General features: G+C 44.6%; 3 protein-coding genes across 7 annotated transcripts; all 3 read right to left on the bottom strand.

The window, feature by feature from the left end:
• Nucleotides 1-2,018, bottom strand: LOC114081833 (D-dopachrome decarboxylase). Of its 2 annotated transcripts, none has more exons than XM_027923319.2 (3): nucleotides 1,843-2,018; nucleotides 1,334-1,509; nucleotides 1-254 (listed from the first exon to the last, which is right to left on the bottom strand). In XM_027923319.2, exons 1-3 carry the CDS (start codon nucleotides 1,948-1,950, stop codon nucleotides 182-184), a joined length of 357 nt encoding a protein of 118 aa, XP_027779120.1. In that variant the 5' UTR covers nucleotides 1,951-2,018; the 3' UTR covers nucleotides 1-181. The 2 variants fall into 2 exon arrangements, with proteins under 2 accessions (XP_027779120.1, XP_071473684.1); XM_071617583.1 differs by lacking the exon at nucleotides 1-254 and adding an exon at nucleotides 261-871.
• Nucleotides 2,019-2,940: 922 nt separating this feature from the next.
• LOC114081830 (glutathione S-transferase theta-3) lies at nucleotides 2,941-10,513 on the bottom strand. The gene is made up of 7 exons (XM_027923312.2): nucleotides 10,434-10,513; nucleotides 9,923-10,056; nucleotides 8,248-8,335; nucleotides 5,894-6,044; nucleotides 5,132-5,308; nucleotides 4,637-4,827; nucleotides 2,941-4,204 (listed from the first exon to the last, which is right to left on the bottom strand). Exons 2-7 carry the CDS (start codon nucleotides 10,032-10,034, stop codon nucleotides 4,039-4,041), a joined length of 885 nt encoding a protein of 294 aa, XP_027779113.2. The 5' UTR covers nucleotides 10,035-10,056; nucleotides 10,434-10,513; the 3' UTR covers nucleotides 2,941-4,038.
• A 1,644-nt stretch (nucleotides 10,514-12,157) lies between these two features.
• Nucleotides 12,158-26,549, bottom strand: LOC114081832 (glutathione S-transferase theta-1). 4 transcript variants are annotated; one of them, XM_027923313.2, is made up of 6 exons: nucleotides 26,438-26,549; nucleotides 24,485-24,572; nucleotides 22,554-22,658; nucleotides 13,917-13,962; nucleotides 12,535-12,711; nucleotides 12,158-12,352 (listed from the first exon to the last, which is right to left on the bottom strand). In XM_027923313.2, the coding sequence occupies exons 1-6, from the start codon at nucleotides 26,547-26,549 to the stop codon at nucleotides 12,158-12,160; spliced, it is 723 nt and encodes a 240-aa protein (XP_027779114.1). The 4 variants fall into 4 exon arrangements, with proteins under 4 accessions (XP_027779114.1, XP_027779118.1, XP_027779117.1 ...); XM_027923317.2 differs by lacking the exon at nucleotides 13,917-13,962 and having other exon boundaries at nucleotides 22,508-22,658; XM_027923316.2 differs by lacking the exons at nucleotides 12,535-12,711; nucleotides 13,917-13,962; nucleotides 22,554-22,658 and having other exon boundaries at nucleotides 12,210-12,352.
• Nucleotides 26,550-26,989: the final 440 nt, after the last annotated feature.

The following is a 26,989-nucleotide window of genomic DNA, read 5'->3' on the forward strand; positions in this document are numbered from 1 at the left end:
TTTGAATGCTGAAGAGCTCCTTGTTTATTTGGCAAGAGGATATGGGAGAAAAAAACTATGAGGTCATAGACAAATCTGCACAAGGGTTCCCAAAGGTGACATCCACTAGGCCTTGACTCTGCCAAGAGTATACTCCGGAAGGGGCAGCCAACTCACAGATGCCCTGGATCCTTTGTGCCAATCATAAAAATGTCATGACGGTCCCTTTCTTTCCAATCTGCCAGGGTTCCAAGGGGCAAAAGCGGATAATTATCCTTTGGGAAACAGAGAAAGGATGTCAGCTCCTTCAAAAAAATTCACTTTGCAAGACACCTACCAGGTGCTCCCTCATCAGCCCATGAATTATTTACCAGCCTGCTCATCCAAGTTAATGATCTTCTCCTGGTCCCAAACAGGATAATGGGACTATCAAGTACAAGATGATGGCTGCACATCAGCATGGCCCACCCAAGAGAGACACAAACCATGGCCTCAGTGGGTATGCTATGTGCTCATTTGAGTCTACCAGTTTGTGGGCTCAGAGGGACAGTCTTCCCTCCTAAATGCAGGCTGCATGGGGTATGCTCAAGGCATCAGGCACTTCTCTTTTCTCAAAGTCTGACTCAGGGTCAGGCACAGGGTGACCATAAAGTCTGTAGAATAACTGAATGTGCCCTTTTCACAGAGATAACAGAAAATTCTTGGTGAAGAGCACCAGGGATGGAGACAGGTTGGCAGGGGATGGGTGGTTGGCAGCAGATGACAGCCTCACTTTCCCCATCTGCCAAGTCAGCAAAATGCAGTCATCTGTCTCATGGGATGGCAGGTCTTCACTGAGGGGTCAGGGCTTGAACAGATCAAATGGGATCATGTGTGCTGAGTTCCTGGCACACTGTAGGCATTAATGCATAATTTATTGTTAGAGTTATTCTCTCTCCCCAGTCTAAGAATCTGAACACCCACCAGGAGAAACTGTTCCTCACCAGCCTCCCTGAGTCAACAAGGGCTTCATTTGGAAGGTCCTTTTAAGTTTCTCATGCCCTTAGTTCCTCACAGACATAGGCTTGGCTCGGGAATATTTTTCACTCAGCAGGAAATCTTAACCTTAACAGTGTTCCAGGTTTGGGGGAAGAGAGGTCGTTTAACCTTCCTCTCTCTGCTCACAGAAGAGGAGGCTAGAAAGTAGAGATGGTTCATTTCTAGTTTTCTCTTGGGTCCCCCACCTGTGAGGGACCCAGAATTGGGCCTAGACATCTAGGCCAAAGTTCTTTCCCTCAATCTCAGGATCCTGAAACAAGATCACTATTTCTGGTTGCACATCACTACCAAAGGGATCCTCACTACTGCTACGCACCGGTCCTGGTCCAAGGCCAGCTCCTTAGTGAGGAACTCAAAGAATTGGGCGCTGTGGCCACGGTTATCCTCTGCAGTCCCCACGACGCCAATAGAGGAGACCACCAGCTGGACACAGGGCTCTGTGGTTCCGCCCAGTGCCATGGTCAGACCCGGTCGCACAGTAACGCTCACACGCTGCGAGGGATACAAAAGTTTCACCTGAGTGTAGGGCCGGTGGGGCTGGCGTTAGGCATGGGACCGCGTGAGAGCCAGGACGCAAAGGGTCTGAGGGGTCAAGACACCGGGATGGGCCCTCGAAGGTCAGGCAGGGAACATGCGACAAGGGCAGACCGGGGAAAGAGGGCTGCGGGTTCGTCAGGGGCACGAAAGGTCAAAGGTTGGCCGGCCTATGAAAGTCCCAGGGGAGAAGATTGGTGTATGGGGGGGAGGTCCCTGTGGAGAGGCAGAAAATGGACTGGGCCCGACCCCTAGCTCCCAAGCTCCCAGGGAAACCCGACCCTTGCTCACGTCTTCGGGTTTGCCCAGGATAGCGGCGGTGGCCGCGCAGAGCCTCTTCTCCAGCCCAGCAGGCACGCGGTTGGCAGGCAAGTTGGTGTCCAGCTCAATGAACGGCATATCGGTGGACAGCGAGAGGGACTACAGCGAAGAACGCACAGTCCAGCTCCGGTTTCCAGTAGCTGAATACGGAGAGGGGGCGGAGCGCCGCAGTAACCAAGCTCCTCATTGGCTGGGCAGAGCCAGTGCTCTCCGATTGGCTTCCAGAGTTCCACCCCATCCCTTCAGTCACATTAGCTGGGCACCAAATTTCCTGTAGTTCTACCTCCCAGTAAATTAGGTGTAATCCCACCTTGAACTGGAGGCTGGCCACTCTCGGCTTGCCCACTCCTGGGGGGCGGGGCGCGGCGGCCTGTCGTGATTTTCTCTTTCCTGACTTTGAGTTGTTGCGCTAAACTATTCCTAATCCATGCTTATGATGATACTGCTGGTTATCAGTGACAAGTTCTGCTTCCTCACAGTAGCATATAGAGCAGGGTTTATTTTAAGAAGGGGTAACATAGACTTTTTCAGGGAGGGAAAAGTGGGGCCATAGCTGGTATCCTAATAGGTGAGGTGTTCTGCCCTTTTTATGTCTTAGGCTTCCTCTGTTCTCCTGCCCTCTTCCCCTTCTCCTTCCTGCATGGGTGACTAGGCCCGGGAATGCTGGTGGGAGGGCCAAAAAGTGGGAAACAGTTGGGCTGAAGGGAGAAGGGCAGGATGAAGCAGCCAAGGACACATTAATTAATAACCTGTGGCTCCCTATAGGGAGGGGCAATTCCTGGGACAGGTTACACTGGCAACAGGCTGGAGGCAGGGGCAAGTTCTTGATAAGGGCAGAGGGAGAGCTCTGAAGGAAATAACATTCAGTCCTTCAGGGGACTGTGAGTCCAACTTCCCGGACTCACTCAAAATTGGCCTCCTTGATCTGACGTGACTTGATTTACCTATCTATGCTGACTGCATGTCTAATTCTGGCTTCACTAATGTGCAGGTCTGAATACTCCCAATACAAACAGGTCTGTAGGGGCCTTTATAGGTTCACTCGACCCTAATAACCATTGCCACACACAGGTTTAACTTTTGTTTTTATTTTTAAACGATTTGCCACCATTTCATAGTCAAAGAATTCACCTTCAATATGGGAATTTGCCCTTCTCTCAGTTTGGAATCCCGGTAACTGAAAGGAAAGTGAGCAAGCAAGAGGCAGGAGAGCGAGAAATGAAGGACAGAGACGAGGTAGATATCCACACAAAGGTTTATTTGTCAAAGCTGACAAATAAAGGCCATCCCTCTATAGAGTGGAGAGAGGCACCCGAGATAGTTGGGTGTTCAGCTTTTGTGGGGTAGGGGTTTGGATTGTAGTTATGGCCCTAAGGGATAGACTCAGGTGCCTGCATCAGAGCTAGGTGGGTGGGGAATAGCATGGCTTAGGTCAATGGCACCAAGAGCAGTTCCAGAGTCAAGGGATGGTGTCCTTCTGGGATTGGCTTAGAGTTATGGTATAACGTGGTAGGTCAATAATGGGGGTAGGGGGAGTTCGGGTAAGAGGAAATACAGGAAAGCGAAACTTATTAGATGGTGGTTAATATTTAAGATGGCTGCTCAGATGTTAAATCAAGTCCCTGTAGTGGCAAGTGCAGGTGCATTTGAGACTGTGAAAGACCCTTGGGCAAGGGCATCTCCTCCTTTGTTGCCTCTTGTGCGAGTGGTGGCAAAAGTTGTTTAAAACAAGACAATCTGTTCAATCACACATAAGAAATTCTAAGAGTGCATATCAAAGTGGTCTTCGTAGGAAGACATGTGGGCTAAGAGATTGTCATTACCCTGCTAATTCTGTTAGCAGTTTATTTATACAATGACTCAGCTATCAGAGGGTCTGTGTTATAAGAACAAGCAGGCTGTGATGCAGACTTAAACCGTGGTAAGTTTGGGAGCTAGAGTTGGGCATAGAGAAGATAGTGGTTGGGATCAGGAATAGATATGGGGGAACAAGGCTATTGGGGCCAGAAACAGGGCTTTCCTAACGAGGGACTGCCCTCTCTGCAAAGAGGTTCATGAAACAGCCTTGTACCCTGCCTGTCTCCTACAGAGGGAGAGAGACTTAGTAGACCAAGGCCATTCCAGATCAGACTTCTGCACAGGGTCACCCGACATCTATGACATGTGCTAAGCCCAGGGGCCATGGAGCTTGCTCTCTGCCAGGACTGAAGGAGGGAAACATTGGAGCTGAGGATCCCATAAAGTCAGCTGTTCTTCCCTGGGGATGGAGAGGTGAGGGATGTCTCCCTGGAGAAGCAACATGGTGCCAAATGCCAAAGAACAGGAGTAGTATCTGGCAGAGAAGGTGAGGAGGGAACAGCATGAGCCAAAGATAGGAGGCCAAGGTAGGACTAGGACAGGGGTCTGAAATGAATGCAGTTAGGAGGCAGGGAGGCTTATAGGGGTAGGAGAGCAAGATCTTTAATGCCACGTGCAATGACTTATACTTTAACTTCAAGGAAGTGGGGATACATGGAAAGTTTCCAAAGAAGAGGGATAAGGCCATTTATGTGTTTACTAAAGCTCTCTCCAAAGGTCAGGTAGAAGCCTAATAAAAGTGGCATGGAGACACAAAAGGAATACAAACCTGATACTTGGACAGAACTGTGAACAGACTGTGTGGACATGTCCTGCTTACAGCAAAGGAAATAAGCAGCTTCATCTCTTTATTCTGACAACCCAGCATTTCCCTTGGTAATTTTACTGGCCAGGGCCACTCACTCACTGCAACAAACCCTTCAATGACTGCCTCAGTTTCTCCTTCAAGGCGGGGTCTGCTGGAGGAATGTCCTTGGCCTTCAGGATAACTGCATGGGCTTCCTGGAAGAGGTCCTCTCCTACTGCAGACTCCACACGCTGGCGCCATGCAGCCAACTTGGGTCGGCATTCAAAGACTTGGCAGCCAGCACTGACAGGCTATGGGGAGGAGAAAGTGGGTAGGGGGCTGTGTATAACCAAGCACAAGGCAGCATGACTGCTTTAGGGCTCTCAGATTGAATTTTCCCTCCTTCACTGTGTGTGAGAAATTGGGGGTCCCCCTCCCAGGGCACACTGGGAAGTCCCCCAACATCCCTGCAGTGAGGGCTTATGAAGATTCATTTTACAAATGAGGAGATTGATGCTTAGAGGGTGAAGTGATTCCTCCAGGGTAGGAAATATAAGTGGAGACATTAGCTCCCCACAGGAATTCTCACTATTCACCCTACCCCATGGAACTCACATGCATCAGCTCTGTGATGGCCACCAAGTCAGCCACAGAGATATGGGACCCAGTAAGGAAGGCCTGGTTTCGCAGGAACTTGTCCTCAAGCAGCTGCAGGCATCTATCCAGCTCAGCCAAAGTGGCTGCCAGTGTCTCAGGAGGCACTGGCTGGCCCAGGAACATAGGGAACAACATCTGGGTGGGCCCGCAGGCAGAGAGAAGGTCAGGCTTCACTTAATGCCCATCCTTTGTCCTGCCCTTATCCCATTCAATACCAGTCCCACAGTTTATTTTTTTTCCTCCCCAAGATGTTCCTCCATAAAGCTTTACATGGCTCCTCAACACAGAGCCCTCCCCAGTGCAACAGTCATCTGACCAAATCCCCCCCATCTCTAACTCCAGAATTCTCAAGTAATACGTATGAACACCCTGGGACGTAGTTAGTCCATGTTCATCAACACTGTGACTGGCAGTCTCTGGTATTCCAAAATTTGGTGTTCTAAGGTCTTGTATGTGAATGAAAGTTTTTATTTATTTTCACATTTTTATTGATGCATTATAAATATACATAATTGTGGAATTCATTGTTACATGTTCATTCATACACAAGATATAATAATTTGTCCGATATCTTTCCCCATTATTTCCCCTTTCCCCCCTCTTCTTGCTCCCTGATCCTTTTCGTTTACTCTGCTGATCTCTCTTCAATTGTGAGTGGAGATTCTAAATAGCACCATCACCTAAACATTCTGAGAGGTGTCCTTGTCTCCCATGACTCACCTTCTGCCACATGGCCCTGGTGCAGCAACTCCGCAGGGTGGTGTGTTGCCAGGACAGGTACTCATCCACCCGGGCTCTGGCCTGCAGGTCTTGGGGGTACCAGTGATCAGGGGCCTTGTACTTGCGACTCAGATACAAGAGGATGGCCACACTATGGGAATATGGCAGGGGTAGAGGACATGCCTTGGTCACTCTTCAGCCATTTGGTGGGGCATTTTCACTATCCACATTATGCAGAGCAGGAACGAGAGGCTTAGAGAGGTCAAGTGACTGCCCAGGGTCACACAGCTCTACACTGGGCCATCTCATCATCTGAACAAAGGATGCCAAATGAGAAATAAAATGCCATGGATTTCGGAAGGAGCCAGGGACTCAGAGAAGACTTCCAGGAGGAAAGGGTACCCAGTGAGTCTTGAGGGATTAGAGCAACTTGAATACTATTCCCCACCATATCCAAAGGATGGACAGAGCCACCAAGGGTACTGCCCTTCCCGATTCTCCTGAGACTGGGAGAATTCTCCTAAGTGACATGAGGACATTACTTGCCACCCGGTCTCACCCTTTCCCTACCTGCTCAAAGTTTTTAGCCCCTTCATCCAGGAAACTCTTCCTCACCTCCTCTCATCAGTTTCCCTACTGGGTCTGGTGTGTGCAACCTGACCCCCAGAGCTCATTGTGCCTCCCTGGGTGTTGGACTGTGCCTGAGCCCCAGGCTCTGCAGCCAAGTGGCTGTGAGCATGAATCTGGCTTCAACAAGAAGATACTCTGTGACCTTGGTAAAGGATACCACCACCATTCAGTCACCAACCCTTTGGGCTGACCTTGGCTTCCCATCTTTCCCACTCATGTCCAGCCTTTCTAGAGATCATGCAGTTATTTGACTCTGAAGAGAACTTAGAGTCAATCATTCCCCATGGTGTACCACCACCATGTTGACCTGGGGCCTAGCACCTTATTCCTGTATTTCCTTGGTAGACTTCTCACCCCAGGCAGGGAGATCATTTCACATATAAGAGGAAACATAGCTCTCCTCTGTAGGGAGTGGTGATGTGAATTAAGATGTCAGATTACCTCATGGTTGTGGTGCACTTGCACTGGGATTCCCCTGTACAGGGTTAACATTCCTCTGTGCAAAAGTACAGAGTTACCACCTGTAAGCCCAGTGGCTCAGGAGGCTTAGGCAGGAGGAAGCAAGTTCAAATCTAGCCTCAGCAAAAGCGAGATACTAAGCAACTCAGTGAGACCTTGTCTCTAAATAAAATATGAAATAGGGCTGGGGATGTGGCTCAGTGGTCAAATGCCCCTGAGTTCAATCCCCAGTACCGAAAAAAAAAAAAAGTGAAGCCAGCTCTAGGTCACTGTTCTCAGTCAGAGTTCAGAGTTCAGTTTTCCACCTGATCCCGCTTTTCTGTCTAAATGTTGTGTGTTTTTCTTAATCTCTCAACCAAAGTCCCTCACCAGTTTCTAAATTAACAGAGCAGGTCGTGGCACACCCCTGCTCAAACCCTCCAATGGTCCCATTCACCTACGGGAAAAGCCCAGGTTTTCCCTCCCCTGCCCTCCCCTTTCCTGCTCTGCCCTTCTCAACACAGCCATATCGAATCCCTGCTGTTTAGCCTGCACCCCAAGCAAGGTCCCACCTAATGACTTTCTCCCTTGCTCTTCCCTCCAACCAGAACACTCTCTCTATATACCTTGCATCTGAGGCAACAAGTTCCTGCTCAAATGCCACCCCCTCAGCAGTTCTTCCCTTGACCACCCACTCAAAACTGCACCTTCACCTATTTCCTCCACAGAACCCCCACTTGTTTATGTCATGATTGTCAGTTTCCTCTAGAATGTGAGCACCACAGGGCTTAGACATGTCCTCTGTACAAGGCCAGGGCCTGGATGGTGCCTGATGCTGATGGATGCTTGGTAAATAGCCACTGAGCTCATTGGGTGTTTCCTTAATCTCCCAGGGAAACATCACTCACCCTGAGGATATATGGAAGCAGTGATTGCTTTGAGATACCCAGTGCTGACACTGTTCCACATTTAGCATTCTCCTTCTTTCTGAGGCATGGATTAGCAGGGAAGAGGCCTGAAAGCAGTCTTGACCTACAATCTTGTGGAAATCCCTGCCCTCTCCCATCTGTTTTCTTATCTGTATCATACAGGGGCAAACAGGTGTTCCATAAGTTCAACAGCCCCTCCTAGCCCTGGGCACCTCTGTCTGCTTCTGCCCACACTATACCCTGCAGCTCCACGGGAATTTGGGACACACAAGCTGTGGTCCCAGCCATTAACAGTGAACATAGACAGGCTTGGCTGAGTGGCCCCACAGGCTTGGCCACAGGCCAGGGATCCATTACCTTTCAGCTAATGTGAAGTCCCCGTCCTTTAGGGCTGGCACCTTCCTCAGGGGGTTCACCTGACCAAAGGAATCAGTGTAGTGCTGACCTGCAGGAGAGACCAGTGAGGTAAATGTGGATAACTCCAAGTCTTCTGAAGTCTCTGGCTGCCCCCACCTCTAAATTCAGGTACCAGCTTTTGGGAGCATAGAGGAAGAGGTGAACACTGTGCTTGTCTCTGGATCATAAATCACTCCACCTTCCCTGTGCCCACACAAATGGAGCCTGGGCCAAGCAGAATTTCAACTTGGGCCCCAGGAGAGGGTGATATTCTAGAAGCATAATCCACCTGACACCTCAGCCAGCTCCATCCATGTCAGGCACTCTAGTCCCCTCTCTGAGCTCTACTTTTTCCCTTCTGATTTCTCTTCCTACCCTGGGGAAAAGGAGGGGGATCAAGCCCTTCAAACCAGGCTGGGTGACCTGTTCACAATCCCAGAGCTTCAGCCACTCTTATTCCCATCTGTCCATCCAGGAACACGGACCCCATTCAGCCACTTAGCCTTTAACAGCTCAGCACTTCTTTCTTTCCCGTGCCAAACCCTCAAAACTCCCTTCTCAAGATGGGTTCCCAAGCTGGGGTTGTAGCTCAGTGGTAGAATGCTTGCCTCATATGTATGCCTGGGTTCGATCCTCAGAACCATATAAAAATATATAAGCTAAATAAAGGTATTGTGTCCATCTACAATAAAAAATATTTTAAAAAATGGGCTTCCAAGTCTGAATCACTTCCACAGACCCTATATCCAAGCCCAGGCTAATGCTGGAGGGTACATTAAGTGCCCAGTTAGTATGTATGGAGTCAGGGGGCCTCCACCAAGCCAGCCTTCAGCTGATCATAGACTTACCTATGGGCGTCTTTTTCCTTACACTGAATGGACACATTTCCCTGCCCACTCTACCTCCAGAAACTACCTGTACCCACACTATGTCCCATAGCAGTTGGCTCACGCTGGGCCAATGGGAGGGCTCAGCTGAGCAGGGGCCTTCACCTGGGCTGGTTACCTCTTGCCTCCTTTACTAGATTCTGCTGCAGCTGTTTTCCCCGGTCAGTCAGACCAGCAACACTGCTTCTAAGGTAGGAGTGCTGGCCTTCCCTACTGTCCTGCCACAGGCCTCAGAGCCCTGCCAGTGGGTGGAAACCACCAGGGACAGGAGCAAGTCATTAGCAAGGAAAAAAAAAAAAAAGCCGAAGAATGGCAAGGAAGACATGAAAGTAGAAGAGAACTAGATGGGGTAGATAGGAGCAAAGAGAAGACCTCCAAGTGGGGGCCATCTCCTGCCGGAGGATGCAGAAACGTAACAGATGGGGACAACTTCATCTTGGAAACGAAGAGGTATTTCGATCTTTTTCTCCAATCCTAGAGGTGAGGATAGTCTGGCTCTTTCTCCACTTGCCTCTTCTATTCAAGGACTGCCTTCTCCCTTTTATTCTATGTTTTGAAGAATGTCTTGTATTCACTAGGCAAAGATTAGGGTTCTTAAAAATACACAATTGACAACTGATGCAAAGGCTTCCACACTGGAGAGGCTGGGCTTCCCTCTAGTTTGTACACCTGACCACGAAGCGATGCCTACAGGGAGAGGACCGCCTGCACACCCAGCCCATACTCCCCAGCCTGCCTACCCAGCCCACCTTTGAGCAGTTCCACGGTGCGCAGCTGGAAGGGGATGCCGTTCTTCTTGGCGAAGATGTAGACAGCGCGGCAGGGCTGGGACATCAGGTCCAGATAGAGTTCCAGGCCCATGGCGAGGTCGGCAGTGGGTCGGCTGGGGAAGTGGCGTGCAGATATACGGGTCTGGCGAGGATGCCAAGGACAGGAGCCGTAACCGGAACTTTGGGCAGGAATGGCTGAACACCTACTCCACAGAGCTCAACCAACTGGGAACCTGGCCCGACCACGCCCTCCCCGCTCATTGGATGGCTCAAGAAACTTAGGGCCAATCAGTGGAGTCCCCACTGTCTTGCCCCTCCACCCCCGCTCAGAGAATCTGGGCTGAACGATTTCTTCCCAGTTGGAGAGGGCTCAGACAGGCGGGTCTAGGTACTGACCACCTCGGGTCTCGCTGCCAGGTCAGATACCATCCCTGGACTCAAAATCCATCTTTGTCAGATGGAGCAGAGAGAGAGGTGATCATAGACTTACCTTGGACACTTCCAACATAGACCCTCAGTGAATTTAGGATGGAAAGATTGTGATGTCTGCTGTCAGCCCAAGCCTCCTCCCTCCACCCTCCGGAAGAGGAGTGGCTTGGGGTCCAAAAAGAGAAAGAAGGGATGTGCAGCAGCGCTCCCACCCGTGCCTGGGCCTAGCTCTCAGGATGGAGACTGGGGAGAATTGGGGGGGGGGGGGTGTTTGCTCTCTACTGAGGCCAGCCCTACACTTTGTGAAGGAATGAGTTTATTCCTCTCCAGTCCCTAGGGTGGTCTTCATTACACTCCCGCTAATCTCTCCCCAAGAAGCTAGAGCCCTGTGAGGCCTAACCAGAGGTCAGCGGGTGTGCCTGGGATTGTACAGAACTTCCCCACCCCTTTTGCAAGGCCAAGTTCCTCCAATTGCATGTTTTTGTTTTGTCTTGGTTTTGATTTTGGTACTGGGAATTGAATCTGAGTCCTCACCCATGCTAAACCATGGTTCCCTCCGCTGAGCTACATCCCCAGCCCTTTTTTCTTATTTTAAAATTTTGAGACAGGCTCTGTGCTGCCCAGACTGATTTAAACTTGAGACCAAATGGCCTCAGCCTCCTAGATAGCTGAAGTTACAGGTGTGCACTACCATGCCCAGTTCCAACTGCAGTTCTGGAGCTCCTAAGGCCTATGATTATGGCACTACCATTTCCCTTGGGAGCCTTCCAAGATGTGAAGACCCCGATCCCAAATCCAAGATTAGGAGAATGTCTCTTGGCAAGAGGATAAGTTATTGGGAAGCTTAAGAAGATCTTTGTCTTCCTGGTTCCAAATAGTCCCCATTTAAGAAACATTTATTTCTCCCTTATCTCAATCCCCCCATCAGGGACCAGGAAAGTCTTCTTAAGATATTAGTGCTGCAGCCCTCTCCAAACTGAAAGGAGCCAGTTCTCCACTCTTCTCTGCCTCTCATTGCTTGCCAATTCTTCACAAATCACCTTTGGCCCTAATTATTGCAACATCCAATCTCCCTGCTTCCTCCTTGGCTGTCCTCCAATCCAAATCCCACTGGCAACCAGAATATTATTCTAAAATGCAATGTGAGACTTTTGTTCCTGTTTACAGTTTGTAGCTAAGTGCCTAAGCATTGCATTTAAGCCCCTGAAAGCCTGTACTCATGAATTTTCTCCTCCTGACCAATTCCTCAGGACAGATGTAGGACTGGTGATTAACAATACTACATGCCAAAGGGCCATGTCCTGGGAGACTGGCCAGTCCAACTGATGGATCAGTAAACATGCCTGTAAATAACACATGAGATGCCTACAGACCCCTATGCTGTATGACAAATCATTCCCCAGGAACTAGAAGGCTACAGGGCATTTGTGACTTCATTCTTAGCAACCATCAGGAGGAAGCCAACCCTCACTGGGAAAGGGGGTTGTCTTTCAGATAGAGACCAAGACCAGGATCAAGGACAGAGGAAGGGAATAAATTATACAGAGCTAGAAACAAAATAAGTCTGAACCTAGGTTTATTCTCTAAACTTAAAAAATAAAATGCAGTGATTAAAGGTCTGGGTTTGTGTCCTTATCATGACTGTGATGGAGCCTTGGCAGTGGGATCAGGGCAAGTAACTCTTGCTCTCTGGGCTTGCTTTCCACAGCACACTGGAAATGAAGGTGCTTTCTGAACATGTTCACAGTGCAGGGCGGGGGGGAGGGGGTGGGCGGGCCTCCAAGCTCACTGGATCATGGCTAGCACTCCAGGCATCAGCTTCTGCTTTATGGTGGGGTCTGCAGGGGGAGTGTTCTTGACCTTCAGGATGACCTCATGAGCTTCCTGGAAGAGGTCCTTCCCCACTGCAGCCTCTATTCGCTGGCGCCATGCAGCCAGCTTGGGTTGGCTTTGGAAGACCTGGCAGCCAGCACCCACGGGCTGTAGGAAGAAGACAATAGAGTGAGGTAAAGCTGAGGACCTACCTCATTGTCTGGTCTGTGGACCCCAGTACTCCAGCAGGGATTTCCATGCACAAGCATAATTTCGCAGCCAGGTGTGGACAGCATAAATAGGGCTTCAGCACCTCCATCTAGTGGGCCCACACTACCCATGGCACTCACATGCATGAGTTCAGTGATGGCTACCAGATCAGCCAGGGAGATGTGGGGTCCGACAATAAAGTCCTTGTTCTGGAGGAATTTGTCCTCGAGCAACTGCAGGGTCACATCCAATTCAGCCATTGTGTCTTCCAGTGTCTTGGGAGATACTTGCTCGCCCAGGAAATTAGGGAGCATCACCTGGTGAGGGGGCAGGCAAAGTGGGGGGTTAGAGAACAGCCTAGCCATGGTTGTAGGAATACAAGACCCCCAACTTTGGAGTTGTTTTTTGGTTCTATGCATCTTTTTTTCCATGACCTAGCTAGGCCTGCAAGGAAATTTCCAAGGGATTTCTTTTCCCAGGTATATTCTTGCTTCCCTGATCTCTGACTGGCTGAGCCCTTGGGATATCAGACAAAATTACTCAAACCTCTTTGAGAACCACTCAAATGGGGACCTGAACAATGGTTTTAATACTTTGTGGGGAGGGAACTAGCCTAAGATGTACAATCATGCATCGATTAATGGTGGGGATATGGTTTGAGAAATGCGTCATTAGGAGATTTCATCATTGTATGAACATCACAGAGTGTACTTAAACCTGGTTGGCATAGGTCAGTCACTCAAAATGGCCTGTTGAAGAAATCAAGATACATGGTAAACAAGAAATGGATGAGCTACTGCTGGTATAACACAATGAACTATTTTACAGTCATTTTTTTTGTATAAGTAGAAGGAATATATTCTAAAACAATGATAAAAAAGTATAGTAAAGTAAATACATAAACTGGTAACTTAGTCATCCATTATCATATAAAGTATTATGTATTGTGGTGCTGTTGGTATAAACATATCTACTGCATTCCCAGTCATGCTAAAGTATAGCACATGCAATTATGTGCTGTACATAATACTTGATATGATAATAAACAACCATGTTATTGGTTTGTCTATTTTCCATACTCTACTTTTTAACATTATTTTAGCGTATACTCCTTCTACTTAGAAGAAGTTTGCTGTAAAGCAGCATGCCATGTTTCACAGGTAGCAGCCTCAACCATCTCAAGTTTACTAGATCTCTTGGCTGCATCAAAAGCACAAGACAGACCTAGCTGGTGCTTTTCAGTCTTGTTGGAGGCCACCTCTTCAGAGGCTGCAGTGCACAGGTGGCTGAGACAGAAGAATCCATCATCAGTGAGCTGTGTTAGCCAGGGGGAATATTTCTGCACCACAGATCACCTGCAGAGAATCCACAACCCCAGGGCCTGTGCTTGCAGAGAGCCACTAGGCTCTACCTTACCATGAAAAAGATCCTGTAAAGGGGTGTGGATACACAGTGACCCACAGCAATCAGAGGGACAGCCTAGAGTCCTGACTCCCAAACTCCTGCACACAATAGAAACAACCAACAGACATAGCATCATACCCTCTGTACCCTCTGAGCAATCAGCAGCAAGTCCCTGATAAACCAGAACACACTGGTGGGATGTCCATAGCAACTAGGGGAGTGGCTCCTGTGCCCCCAGAACCATTGGAGGGATCCAAAGTCAAAGGATGATGGACATCTTCTAAATGTCTGAAATCCTAATGAAATTCAAACCAAGGTTCAACAAGAATTTTCTTTGCCTTTACATAGTTTACTGTAAATAACTCTAATGCCAAATTTGAGCATATATATCACTCTTTATCTTGATTGATAATTGTTACCCTAATAGCCAACATTGTACCTTCAACCCATTTCAGTGTATTTCTCCTTATGGTTTGAAACATTAATTGGAATCATTCTCTATTTCTTTATTTTCCTAGTTCAAATTTATACTTCCTTCTCTTGCTCACTATTCTCCCTCTTCTTACCATCTGTTGCTACCTAAAATACCCCCATCCACCTCTTTCTCCTTTGTTTTTAATATTTATTTTAATCTTTGTTTTTATTATGATTTTCTATCTTTTCTTTCCTCCCCTCTTTTTTTCTTTCTTGCCTAATCTTTCTTCTTCCCCCTTTCAGCCTTCATATAATGTTATAGAAATTTTATTATACTTAATAACTAGACATAACTAATTTTTCAACTTGCTCCAGAACTTTCCTCAAGTTTATACCTGGATTAGAGGAACTGTGGAGAACACTATCAACAAGTTTTTTTTTTTTTTTTAATTTTCATAGGTTATATAATATGTGCTTTGGCTCTAAAGTGATTGAGGTAAGTAGGATTCAGTGACTTCTCTCAAAGTGGTGCTGGTACTGAGATCAGCAGAGGCCACACATTGAGTTAAAGTATCAATACTTGGATAGTCACCCAAACCAGGGTTTCTAAGAGAGAGAAGTTCACAAAATAATCTGTGGCTAAAAGAAGAGGTAAGAATAAAAAATATAGGAAGTGAATCATTCCAATGAAGAGATAGAAATCCTAAAAAATAATCAAACAGAAATCCCAAAAATGAAAGGCTCAATAAACCAAATTAAAAATTCAACAGAAAGATTAGACCACTTTGAAGACAGATTTTTCAGGCCTTGAAGAGAAAGCACATAATCTTGAAAATAAAGCTGACCACAAAGAAAAGATCATGACCAGAATATTAAAAAAAATCTGGGATAACATCAAGAGACCAAATTTAAGAATCATTAGGGTACAAGAGGCTCTGAAATACAAACGAAAGATATGCACAATATTTTCAATGATAAAATATTAGAACATTTTCCAAATCTTAGTCATGAGATGGAAATTCAAGACATATAAAACTCCAAAAAGACATATCATAATAGATCTACTTTAAGAAACATTATAATAAAAATTCCTAATATACAGAATAAAGACAGAATTTTAAAAGCTGCAAGAGAAAAATTACTGATCATATGTACAAGTAAACCAGTTTGAATTTCAACTGATTTCTCAACCCAGACCCTAGAAGCCAGGAGGGCTTGGAATATATCAAGCTTTGAAAGAAAATGGGTGCCAGCCAAGATTACTATGCCTGGCAAAATTATCCTTTAGAATTAAATATGAAATAGAAACCTTCCAGGATAAACAGAAACTAAAAGAATTCATAACCACAAAGGCTGACCAACAAAACAAACTCAATATTTCATGAAAAATAAAAATGAAAACCAATATAGGGATGAATTAACTGGAATAATACTCAATTAAAGGAGAATCAAGGCATCTGAATACCTTTAATTTATTTAATATCAATTGTTTAGAGCTCTGCCATTTCATCAGTGCCTGTTAATATTAATATTTATGTGTACCAGGAGTGTAGTTGATATGTTTTATTTGCAGTAATCCAATCTCCAAAGATTTCCTTTTGAAGACACTTTTCTCCCTCGTTAATTTTTACATTCCTATTGTACTAAATATTAAGTGTTCTTGGACAATTTTAGTGCTCATGTGTTTTAGGGACAAAAGTGAAATGACTTTATCATTAAACCAGAATGTTTGTTTTTAACTCATAGATCAAATGTGCCTTAATCATTTTTTTCATTTATATTTCAAACATTTAGTAGGCTTGCCATTTTAATATACGTGATTGGAGATCTGCTTATTTGTAAATAGCCTTTTGCTCATTTGGAAAAATAAACCAGTGGAAATTTTTTTTTTAAGTAGAATCAAGCTGCACATGGTGGTGCACACCTGTAATCCCAGGGGCTCGGGAGGCTGAGGCAGGAAAAGCTCAAGTTCAAAGCCAGCCTCAGCAATTTAGGTCCTAAACAACTCAGTGAGACCCTGTCTCTAAATAAAAATATAAAAAGAGCTAGGGATGTGGCTCAGTGGTTGAGTGCCCCTGAGTTCAATCTAAAATACCAAAACAAAAAAAAAAAAGTAGAATCAAGTCTGAATTAAACATTAAAAATAGGGGCTGGGGTTGTGGCTCAGCAGTAGGGTACTTACCTGGCACGTGTGAGGCCCTGGGTTCGATCCTCAGCACCACATAAAAATAAATAAAATAAAGATATTGTGTCCAACTACAACTAAAAAATATTTAAAAGAAAATAAAAAAACCCATTAGAAATAAATCAAAATGGCAGGAGATAAAAATCACCTCTCTATAATAACATTGAATGTACCTGATCAAAACTTTTCAATTAAAAGATATAGACTGGCAGATTGGGTAAAAAAAAAAAAGACCAAGCCAGGCACAGTGGTGCACACCTACAAGCTCAGTGACTAGAGAGGCTGACTCAGGAGGATTGAAAGTTTGAGGCCAGCCTCAGCAATTTAGTGAGGCCCTAAGCAACTTAGTGAGATCCTGTCTCCAAAAAACAAGGCGCGGGGGGGCGGGGGGAGTGTGTGTGTGTGTGTGTGTGTGTGTGTGTAGAGACTAGGGTTGTGGCTCAGTGGTTAAGTACCTCAGTCTCAATAAATAAATAAATAAATAAATACGTACATATATACATACATAAATACATACATACATACAAAAAACAAGACCCAACAATATATTGTTTTCAAGAAACACAACTTAGAGACAAAGACATCTTCAAATTGAAGGTGAAAGGATGGGAAAAGCTATACCATGCAAATGGTACTTGTAAAGAAAAGGGGTAGTTATTCTCATATCAGACAAAGTGGACTTCAAGCCAAAATTAATCAGAAGAGATAATGAAGGTGACTTCATATTGGTTAAGGGAATCATCAAAAAACAAGACATGGGCTGTAGCTGAAGCTCAGTGGTAAAGTGTTTGCCTTGCATGTGTGAGGTACTGGGTTTGATCCTCAGCATCACATAAAAATAAACAAAGATACTGTGTGTCCATCTACAACTAAAAAATATATTTTTTAAAAAAACAAGACATAATGATTATGAATATGTATGCACCAAAACAATGGTGCATCTACATACTAAAAACAAATGCTTCTAAATAGTAATAATCAAATATGATTATATGATAATATAATGATATCATATAACCATATGAGAATACTGGGTGACTTTAACACACCTCTCTTACCATTAAATAGATCATCCAGACATAAACTAAATAAACATTCTTCAGAACTAAAAAATACTATCAATCAAATGGAACCTCACAGACATCTATAGAATATTTCATCCACCAATGACTCAATTTACTTTCTTCTCAGCAGCACATGGAACATTTTCTAAAATGGATCATATTTTAGGTCACAAAGCAAATCTTAGCAAATACAAAAAAACAGAGATTCCTTGCATCCTATCAGATCATAATGGAATGAAATTAGAAGTCAGTGACAAGATAAAAAACAGAAACCACTCTAACATCTGCAGATTAAATAATACATTTTTGAATGATTAATAGGTAGCAGAAGAAATCAGGGGATAAATTAAGAAATACTTAATTTCTTTTTTATTTTATTTTATTTTTTTTAAATTTTTTATTGTTGGTTGTTCAAAACATTACAAATTTCTTGATATATCATATTTCACACTTTGATTCAAGTGGGTTATGAACTCCCATTTTTACCCCATATACAGATTGCAGAATTACATCAGTTACACATCCATTGATTTACATATTGCCATACTAGTGTCTGTTGTGTTCTGCTGCCTTTCCTATCCTCTACTATCCCCCCTCCCCTCCCCTAGAAATACTTAATTTCAACACCAAAATCAGTAGAAGACAGGAAATAATTAAAATCAGAACCACAATTAATGAAATTAAGAATAAAAAATAAAGGATTAATGAAGAGTTAGTATTTTGAAAGGATAAACAAAATTGATACACCCTTAGCCAAATTAACCAAAAGAAAGAGAAAGAAGACTGAAATGAACAAAATTCGAGGTAAAAAAAATCACTATTTTGAAAATTTACACTCAAAAAAGCTAGAAAATCTGGAAGATATTGAGAAATTCCTAGACAAAAAATATGAGCTACCCAAAATGAACCATGAAGATATAGAAAACTTAAACAGATCAATATCAAGTAATGAAATGGAAGCAACTATCAAAAATCTTCCAACAAAGTAAAATCTAGGATCACATGGATTCTCAGCCAAGTGTTCCCAGTCCATCAAAGAATATAATATACTAATATCAATCTTCCCCAAATCATTCCATGAAATAGAAACGGAGGGAACACTTCCAATTCATTCAACAAAGCCAATATCACCTTGATACCAACACCAGATAAAGACCCATCAAGGAAAGAGAACTTTAGGGCAACATCCTTGATAAAAATAGATGCAAAAATATTAGCAAACCATAAACAAAAACACATTTAAAAGATAGTGCATCATGATCAAGTGGGTTTCATCCCAGGGATGCAAGATTTGTTCAACATATAAAAATCAATAAATTTAGTTTACCCATAGAGTTCATAATAAGAATCACATGATTATCTCAATGGATGCAGAAAAAGCAGTTGACAAAGTACAGCACCCATTCATGTTTAAAGCACTAGAGGAAATAGGAACAGAAGGAACTTACCTCAACACTGTAAAGGATATATATGACAAACCCAAGGCCAACATAATAGTGAACTGAGAAAAAGTGAAAGCATTTCCTAAAAATTGAAAAGCAATGAAAGAAAGCATTTCTAAAAACTGTAACAAGACAAAGATGCCCACTCTCACCATTCCTTTTCAGCATAGTCCTTGAAACTCTAGCCAGAAAAATCAGGCAAAAAAAAAAAAGGAAATTAAAGGAATATAAATAGGAAAAGAAAATCTCAGGGCTAGGGTTGTGGCTCAGTAGTAGAGTGCTCAATCCTCAGCACCACATAAAAATAAAATAAAGGTATTGTGTCCAACTACAACTAAAAACATTTTTTTAAAAAAAGCTCAAATTATTTCTTTTTAAAATTATTTCTATTTATTTCCACATGATCCTATATTGAGAAGACCAAAAATTCTCTACCAGAGGACTTCTAGACCCAATAAACAAATTTAGCAAAGTAATAATTTGCCATAAAAATCAATGTCTCCCAGCACTGGGTTTGATCCTCAGCACCATATAAAAAATATTTTTAAAAATGAATCTGCTAAAAATGAAATTAGAAAAACGATTCCATTCACAATAACCTCAAAAAAAAAAAAAAAAAAACAAAAACAAAAACAAAAGACTTGGAATTAATCTAACAAAGAGGTGAAGGACCTCTACAATGAAAACTATAGAACACCAAAGAAAGAAACTGAAGAAGACCGTAGAAGATAGGAAAACCTCCCATGTTCTTGGATAGGCAGACTTAATATTGTACAAATGGCCATGCTATCAAAATCTGTTTTACAGATTCAATGTAATCCCTACCAAAATACCAATGACATTCTCCACAGAACTAGAAAAAGCCATTCTAAAATTCATTTGGAAAAATAAGAGGCCTAGAATAGCCAAAGGAATTCTGAAATTCTGAGCAAAAGAGAGCAATCCTGAAGGCATCACAACACTGGGACTCAAATTATACTACAGAGCTAGAGTAACAAAAAACAGCATGGTACTGGCACCAAAACAGACACAGAGACAAACCCACATAAATACAGGTATCTGATACTAGACAAAGGTGCCAAAACCAAAAAAGAATACAAATAATAATAAATTCTGTTGAGGATGTGGAGAAAGTGAACACTTTTACACTGTTGGTGGCATTGCGAATTAGTACAACCACTGTGGAAATCAGTATGGAGATTCTTCAAAAGACTAGGTATGGAATCATCATACAACCCAGCTATACCACTCATTAGTATTTATCCTAAAGAATTAAAGTCATCATACTACAATGATACATACATACCCAGCGCAATCCACAATAGCCAAACTATGGAACCAGCCTAGATATCCATCAGTGGATGAATGCATAAAGAAAATGTGGTATACATACACAATGGAGTTTTATTCAGTAGAAAAATAAAATTGTGTCATTTGCAGGAAAATCTATGAAACTAGACCATTCATTATGTTAAACAAAATAAACCAATCTGGAGGGGGGGGCAGTGCTGGGGTTGTGGCTCAGCAGTAGAACACTCGCCTCGCACGTGCAAGACCCTGGGTTCAATCCTCAGCACTACATTAAAAAAAAAAAAACTAGATATGAAAAAGGAAAAGAAAGGTGGGGAGTGGATCTCTTGAAAATCAAAGGGAGATCAGTAGCGGAAGGAATCAGGGATCAGAGGGAGTGGGGAAGGGCTGGGGAATGATATTGGCCAAATTATAATGTAATATTGTGTGCACACACAAATATATAACAACAGATTCTACCATTATGTACAACTATAATGCATCAACAAAAATGTGGAAAGTGTGTAGGGGAGAAGAATGTTGGAGCTGGGGCTGTGACTCAATGGCAGAGTGTTTGCCTAGCACATGTGAGGCACTGGGTTCAATCCTTAGCACTACATTAAAAAAATAAACAAATATAATAAAGGCAGTCTGTCTCTATCCATAACTACAATTTTTTTTAAAAAAAGAATGTCTTGTGATACAACCGGTTACAAGCATGTATTCATGAAAGCTCTTTTTACATGACCTTCCTCATCTGCATTTTGTTGGAGTTTGACATAAGTGACTCCATTTTGGTATCAGCAACTTTCACAGGGTGTATTTCAAAGTATATAGTTTAGTGTACATAGTTTAAGTAGATCTACATTGTTGTGGAGCCATCTCCAGAACTCTTTTTTAAAATATTTATTGTTTAGTTGTAGGTGGACATAATACCTTATTTTACTTATATGTGGTACTGAGGATTGAACCCAGTGCCTCACGCATGCTAGACAAGCACTCTACTTCTGAGTCACAATCCCAGCCCCTCCAGAGCTCTTTTTATCTTGCAAAAATTCATCTCTGTACCTATTAATCATAACTCCTCATTCACCTCTTCCCCAAGCCCCTGGAAATCACCTATCACTCTATCTTCTGTGCTTAGATTCCAGAGCCCTGCTGAAGTGAACCAGTGTCACAGTCCCACCTTCAAAATATAGTGTTTCTTCATTTATGATAGGGGTAGGTCCCAATAAACCCATCATTAATTTGAAAACATCATAAGTCCAAAAAGCATTTAATATAGCTAATGTACTAAACATTATAGCTTAGTAACACTGTTACTAAGTACACCAGAGCTATGGCCTGCTTCTGCTGCCTAACATCAGGGAGCATATCATATGGCATATCAGTAGCCAGAAAAAAAGATAAAAATTCAAAGTATGGTCTTTACTGAATGGACCATCCTAAAGTTGAAAAATTATAAAATGAACCACTGTAAGTTGGGGACTATCTGTATTTGAAACAAGAGACAAACTGAAACTACCTGAAGCCACAACCCAACCCACCTCCTTATTAGCTGGAAGATAAGCCTTGTGCCCTGGATACCTGACGAAAGTACAATCCCTTCCTGGGAGTGTTTATTATATACTTCAATCTCTATTTTTATTTTATATATAATATTTGGCATTCAATAGTATCTTATGAAACATATAAAGAAGCAGGAATTTGTGATCCATAATCAAGAGGGGGGAAAAAATCAGTGGACTGAGGTGTTGAAATTAGCTGACTTTTTTCTTTCTTCCTTTCTTTTTTTGTACCAGGGATTGAACCCAGGGACACTTAACCACTGAGTCACATACACAGCCTTTTTTTATATTTTATTTTGAGACAGGTTCTTGTTAAGTGTCTTAGGGTATCACTAAATTGCTGAGGCTGGCTTTGAACTCACGATCCCCCTGCCTTAGCCTCCTGAGCACCTAGTATTACAGGCATGCACCACAGTACCTGGTAAAGAGTTTTAAGTAACAATGATAATATGTTAAAAAAGTAAAAAAGATTAATGAAGCCTGGGTGAACAGATGGTAAATTTAGCAGAGAAATGGAAACTAAAAAAAAAAAATAGCCAAATAAAATTTCTAGAAATGAATCTACATATCCTAAATAAAGTATACCATATGGGCTTAACAGCTATCTGAGTAAAACAGAAGAAATAATTAGTGAAGTGAAAACAGGACTGTAGGAAATACCCTAACTGAAGTGAATTGGATGTTGCCCAAATCCCTTTGGGATAAGGTCCTAACTATCCCCCCATCCCCCAACCTTCCAGCCTCACCTTATGCCACAGGGCCCGTAGGCAATTTCTCCGCAGAGTTGTGTGCTGCCATGCCAGATACTCATCCACACGGGCGCGGGTCTGCAGGTCCTGAGGGTACCAGTGGTCAGGGACCTTGTACTTGTGTGTCAGATAGAGCAGGATCGCCACACTGTGGGCATGGGGGGGTATATAAATGGGTGGGGGAAGTGCACTATGTTAGGGACTTAATACCCAGTACCTTCTTTGATCTTCCTGACAATCTGTTAAGCCTTATTTTCCAGAGAAGGAAGGCAGGCTTAGAAAGGTGAAGACTTGCCTCAGGGCATACAGCTCTTATTGGCAAAGCTGGGAGTCTTTCTCGGGCTAATACCCAACTTTTTCCTACCACCAGGGAAAATCTCACAACAGAGTATCCCTTTAAGGGTTCAGAGACAGTTTTTGATCAGAGGATCAGAGAGAGTTTCCTAGAGGGGGTGGCATCTAAATGAGCCTTGAGGAAACTCAGTCCTTTCTGGTTTGTGTATACTCTCATTCATTGTCATTCAGACCAGCCTCAGATTACCTGATCGTTCAAAAAGAACATCATCATCCCTCTATTCTCTATGTCATTCTTTCTGTTAAGAATCAGCTTCTATCTAAACCAACCACCGTGGCTCAGCCCCTTAAAACCTTACTCAGGATGGCCATTATGGCGCATGCCTATAATCACAGTGGATCAGGAGGCTGAGGCAGGAGGATCATAAGTTCAAAGCTAGCTCAGTAACTAAGCAAGGGCCTAAGCAACTTAGCAAGACCTGTCTCAAAAAATAAAAAGGGTTGGAGATGTGGCTCAATGGTTAAGTGCCCCTGGGTTCAATCCCTGATACCAAAATAAAAAACAAAACCTTACTCAGGAAACATTGGGTGCTCAGAATCCTAGAACAACAGAACAGGCATGGCCTCTAGTTTTTTTCTCCAACCCTGGTTTATGAGGGCTGTCATGGCATGGGGATGGGGATGATCCTTAAAGGACATTGAAAATGTATTCACTGGGGCTATAGGAAAGTTTTCAGGAACTTGGTGTAACCCAATGATTGGGTATCACAACCCAAAAGTAAGAAAATCTCTGTATCTGCCACTGGCTCATGTTCCCTATTAAGATTCCTGCATCCACACCCAAGCTTACTGCCTCAGTTTTTCTGAGCAAGATTCTTTGGTGCTTCTTCTGCTCCCAGATAATTGTTCAAGGCACCTCTGAGTGGGTCCCTATTAGTATGGACCTCTCCAGGGTGAAAGAAGAGAAATGGAGAAGTTGCTCTCTGCTCCTGGCTGGTACACAAGGGTGTTCAACTCTGAGCTGACACAAGGACTCAGGATACTAGGGGGCAGCAGAAAGGAAAGAATGGTGCTGGGAGAAAGCCAGAGGAATTCACTTGGGTGCATGCATCTCAAAATTTCAGAGATTCTGAAATCTCAAAATTCTAGGTTCTCCTTGCTTTGGAAAAAGTGACTCATGTGACAAAAGGGCAGAACTGGGAAAAGGCTTGGCATTTCCTAAAGAGGGAGATTTCAACTTCTTGGGATTTGCTGTGATATAAAACATCCACATGTATAGAGGGTCTCCCAGAAGGGAGACCTATAGGGAAGCTACAGTGGCTCCAGAGATGGAGACACTGGGTAATCCAGATACCACCAGGCCATCCTGATCTAAGATTGCCAGAGGGATGCCCCCATGGTGGGTGAAATGTCATCCACTCCTGCCCCAAATCTCTGTCCCAGGGATACTCCTGTCAACAAATAAGAGACAGGAACAGAAGTAAAGTAGGTACCTGGTTTTCCAACTGGAAAAGAAGACAGGTAGGGAGGGGTCTGGCTTCCAATCCCAACTCTCTGTGGGATATGGGGGCAAAGGAACTCTTCATCTCTAAGTTCTTTAGTTTCCTTGTCTATAACTATCTATGGGTTAGGACAGGATGTTCTGCTAAGGCCTGGCAGAAGCCCCAGGTTCCCAATTACCTCTCAGTCAAGATGAAGTCCCCATCCTTCAAGGCTGGTACCTTCTTCAGTGGGTTCACCTGGACAAAGGCATCACTGAGGTGCTGGCCTGTGGAGAGCCCATTATGACAGGGGTGGGAAGAGAAGGCTGAGCCTTCCATGTAGACTGGGCCCACTCCCTATGATGCTCAGGCCCAATTTCATGGTTCTTCTCCCCACTGGTCTGCTTTCCTGAATGGGACAAACTGGTGGGGGGCTTCAGTGGAAGGAGGGGGGTGGTTGTTCCAGCAGCTGGAACAAAATATACCTTGACATCCTTTGACAAGTCCTCACGGGCACTACCCCTGTCCAACCCCTCTCCACCCCCACAACAGAGCTCAATGTGCAGGGCATGATGTTTAGGCCTCCTCTTTTCACCATTGCCAGCTTCATAAACTCATGCTTAGAGTGTCCCTAAGCTGCAAGGGCAGGTCACCTGAGTGGATCTCTAACTTCCAACAGCACCTGTACCCCATAGTCTGACAAAACACTTTAAAAAATTGGCTTTTCTCTGCTATCTATTTACTTGTTATCAACCTTTATTGCCCATCTATGTTCCCTTGCTCCCCTTGACCTAGGCTCTAGGACTACAGAGCTGGCCCTGCTTTCAGGTTCTGGTGAAGCTGGGACAATCTAATTTCCTGCCCTACCCACAACTCCTGCAAGGTATGACCCAGTGTCCCTTGAGAACCTGGTCTCTGCATTGAGCTTGTTTTAATGGTTTCTGCTCCTTCAGACACTCTCAGAAAAGCTTCTAAGATCACTTAAGTCTATTGCTGCTCTGCCCCATGGCCCTCAGTGGTTCACCATTAACCCTGGATCAAGTGGAATCTCCTCAAAGCTACATTGGATCATCTTTTCCCTCCACCCTTGAGGCTACCCTCTTTCCTTCAGACTGTTCCTCCACTAAAGGCATCCTCCCCTCCTTTTCTGGTGGAAAAGGCACCTCTCCCTCTGCACCTCTATAATTGACAGCCAACTTGACATCCCCTTGTCCACCATGCCCTTTCCTCTGCCCTATACTCTGTAAAGGCAGTCCCTGAATAAGGCAATCCCCAGAGGAGGTTGGGTAGAGGTGAAGTTTCAGGCAGAGGGCCAGGCTTGAAAAGGCACAAAGGCCAAAAGAGGGGCACCTGGTGTTGGGAGAACTCAGCCAGAAAGCTGAGCCAAATAGAGTCACCCTGCTTGACCACCCAACACCACCTATATTCTGCAGCCTCCTCCTCTTAGCACCCCACCTCTGCCAGATTTGAGCCTGAGTCTGTCAGCTATCCTTGAGGATCCCCTACAGGTCTGTAAGAGAAACAATCACCCCTGCTCAGGCTGCAGGTTTCACCAAGGGGGGGGGGGGTCCTTCTCCCAGAACACCCCATGGGGGCAGTCTCCCTTGGCAGCAGGAAAGGGAGGCAGAGGACAAGATAAGTAAGGCAAAACAGGAGGAGCAGAAGAAGGAAGGGACCAAAGGGACCCCAATACACTGTGGGACAGTGTAAAGGACAGAGCTGGAAAGAGAAGTTCCCAAAGCAATGCCTCCTCTTTGTGTTGTTGTCAGTCTCAGGACTGGGGACCACAAGGGAGGGACCTAATTACATTTGGTTCCCTAACCCCTCTCCTCTCTCAACCATCTATTTTCTGGAGGTCGTCTATCTTAAGGCCCAGGTCACACCTATTTCATGGGCGCCAGGCCTTTCAACTCCTCACCCTATCATTTGGCTTCAGCAGAGCCCCTATTGTCTATTCCATGGGACAGCAGAATTTAGGGGAGTCCCAAATCTTGGATCTCCTTGCTGGTTCTCCTTTCTCACAAGATTTCCAAAGCCAGATCAGCGATGTCCCCAGGAAGTGGGTGGCATGGGAAGTGGCCCTAAGCTTTTGTGCCTCCCAGAGTGACCCTTCCCTATCTCTCAGTTCCCAAAACCCCAGACCCGGGCCCACCCTTGAGCAGCTCCACGGTGCGCAGCTGGAAGGGGATGCCGTTCTTCTTAGCAAAGATGTACACAGCGCGGCAGGGCTGGGACAGCAGGTCCAGGTAGAGCTCCAGGCCCATGGCGGCGGCGGCGATGACCAGACTTGCAAGTCCCAGACACAGCAAAAACGTTGACGATAGATGTTTAACCAGTCCGTGTTGGGCGGCTCCAGCGCTGGGGCACTTTGCCTTAGCAGCTGAGCCTGGCAGGGGTGAGTGGAGCGAGAGGGTGGGGGCGTGGTTGAGGGAGGCGTGTCCTAGAGGTTGGTGCTCCAGGAACTCAGACCAGATAGATGCGCTGGAGCCGGCGAGGGAGGCACGAGGAGGTCCCAGTTTCAGTTCTTCTGTGACCGGTTTATTTGACTTAGCATAATGTCTTCAAAATGCATCCTGTTGTAGTGTGTTTCAGAATTTTCCTATCATCCCCGTGTCCAAGATGGGAAAACCGAGGCATTGCGTGATGATAGATCCAGAAAGTCAGTCTCCAGACTCCATTCTCTTAGAACAACACTAGCAATCCT

The sequence above is a fragment of the Marmota flaviventris genome, chromosome 1 (genome assembly GCF_047511675.1).
Source record: "Marmota flaviventris isolate mMarFla1 chromosome 1, mMarFla1.hap1, whole genome shotgun sequence".
Lineage (NCBI taxonomy): Eukaryota > Metazoa > Chordata > Mammalia > Rodentia > Sciuridae > Marmota > Marmota flaviventris.

Excerpts from the sequence above, each read along its gene's own strand:
- LOC114081830 (XM_027923312.2), bottom strand. The coding sequence starts at position 10,034 with ATGGGCCTGGAACTCTATCTGGACCTGATGTCCCAGCCCTGCCGCGCT. Across the intron at positions 8,336-9,922 it reads CACCGTGGAACTGCTCAAAG|GTCAGCACTACACTGATTCC; the intron begins GTGGGCTGGGTA and ends TCTCTCCTGCAG. Across the intron at positions 4,828-5,131 it reads CCATCACAGAGCTGATGCAT|CCTGTCAGTGCTGGCTGCCA; the intron begins GTGAGTTCCATG and ends TCCTCCCCATAG.
- LOC114081832 (XM_027923313.2), bottom strand. The coding sequence starts at position 26,549 with ATGGGCCTGGAGCTCTACCTGGACCTGCTGTCCCAGCCCTGCCGCGCT. Across the intron at positions 22,659-24,484 it reads GACTTCATCTTGACTGAGAG|TGTGGCGATCCTGCTCTATC; the intron begins GTAATTGGGAAC and ends CCATGCCCACAG. Across the intron at positions 13,963-22,553 it reads GATGAGTATCTGGCATGGCA|TGCTGATTGCTCAGAGGGTA; the intron begins GCACACAACTCT and ends TCAGGGACTTGC.
- LOC114081833 (XM_027923319.2), bottom strand. The coding sequence starts at position 1,950 with ATGCCGTTCATTGAGCTGGACACCAACTTGCCTGCCAACCGCGTGCCT. Across the intron at positions 1,510-1,842 it reads TCCTGGGCAAACCCGAAGAC|CGTGTGAGCGTTACTGTGCG; the intron begins GTGAGCAAGGGT and ends TATCCCTCGCAG. Across the intron at positions 255-1,333 it reads CTGGCCTTGGACCAGGACCG|GATAATTATCCGCTTTTGCC; the intron begins GTGCGTAGCAGT and ends TGTTTCCCAAAG.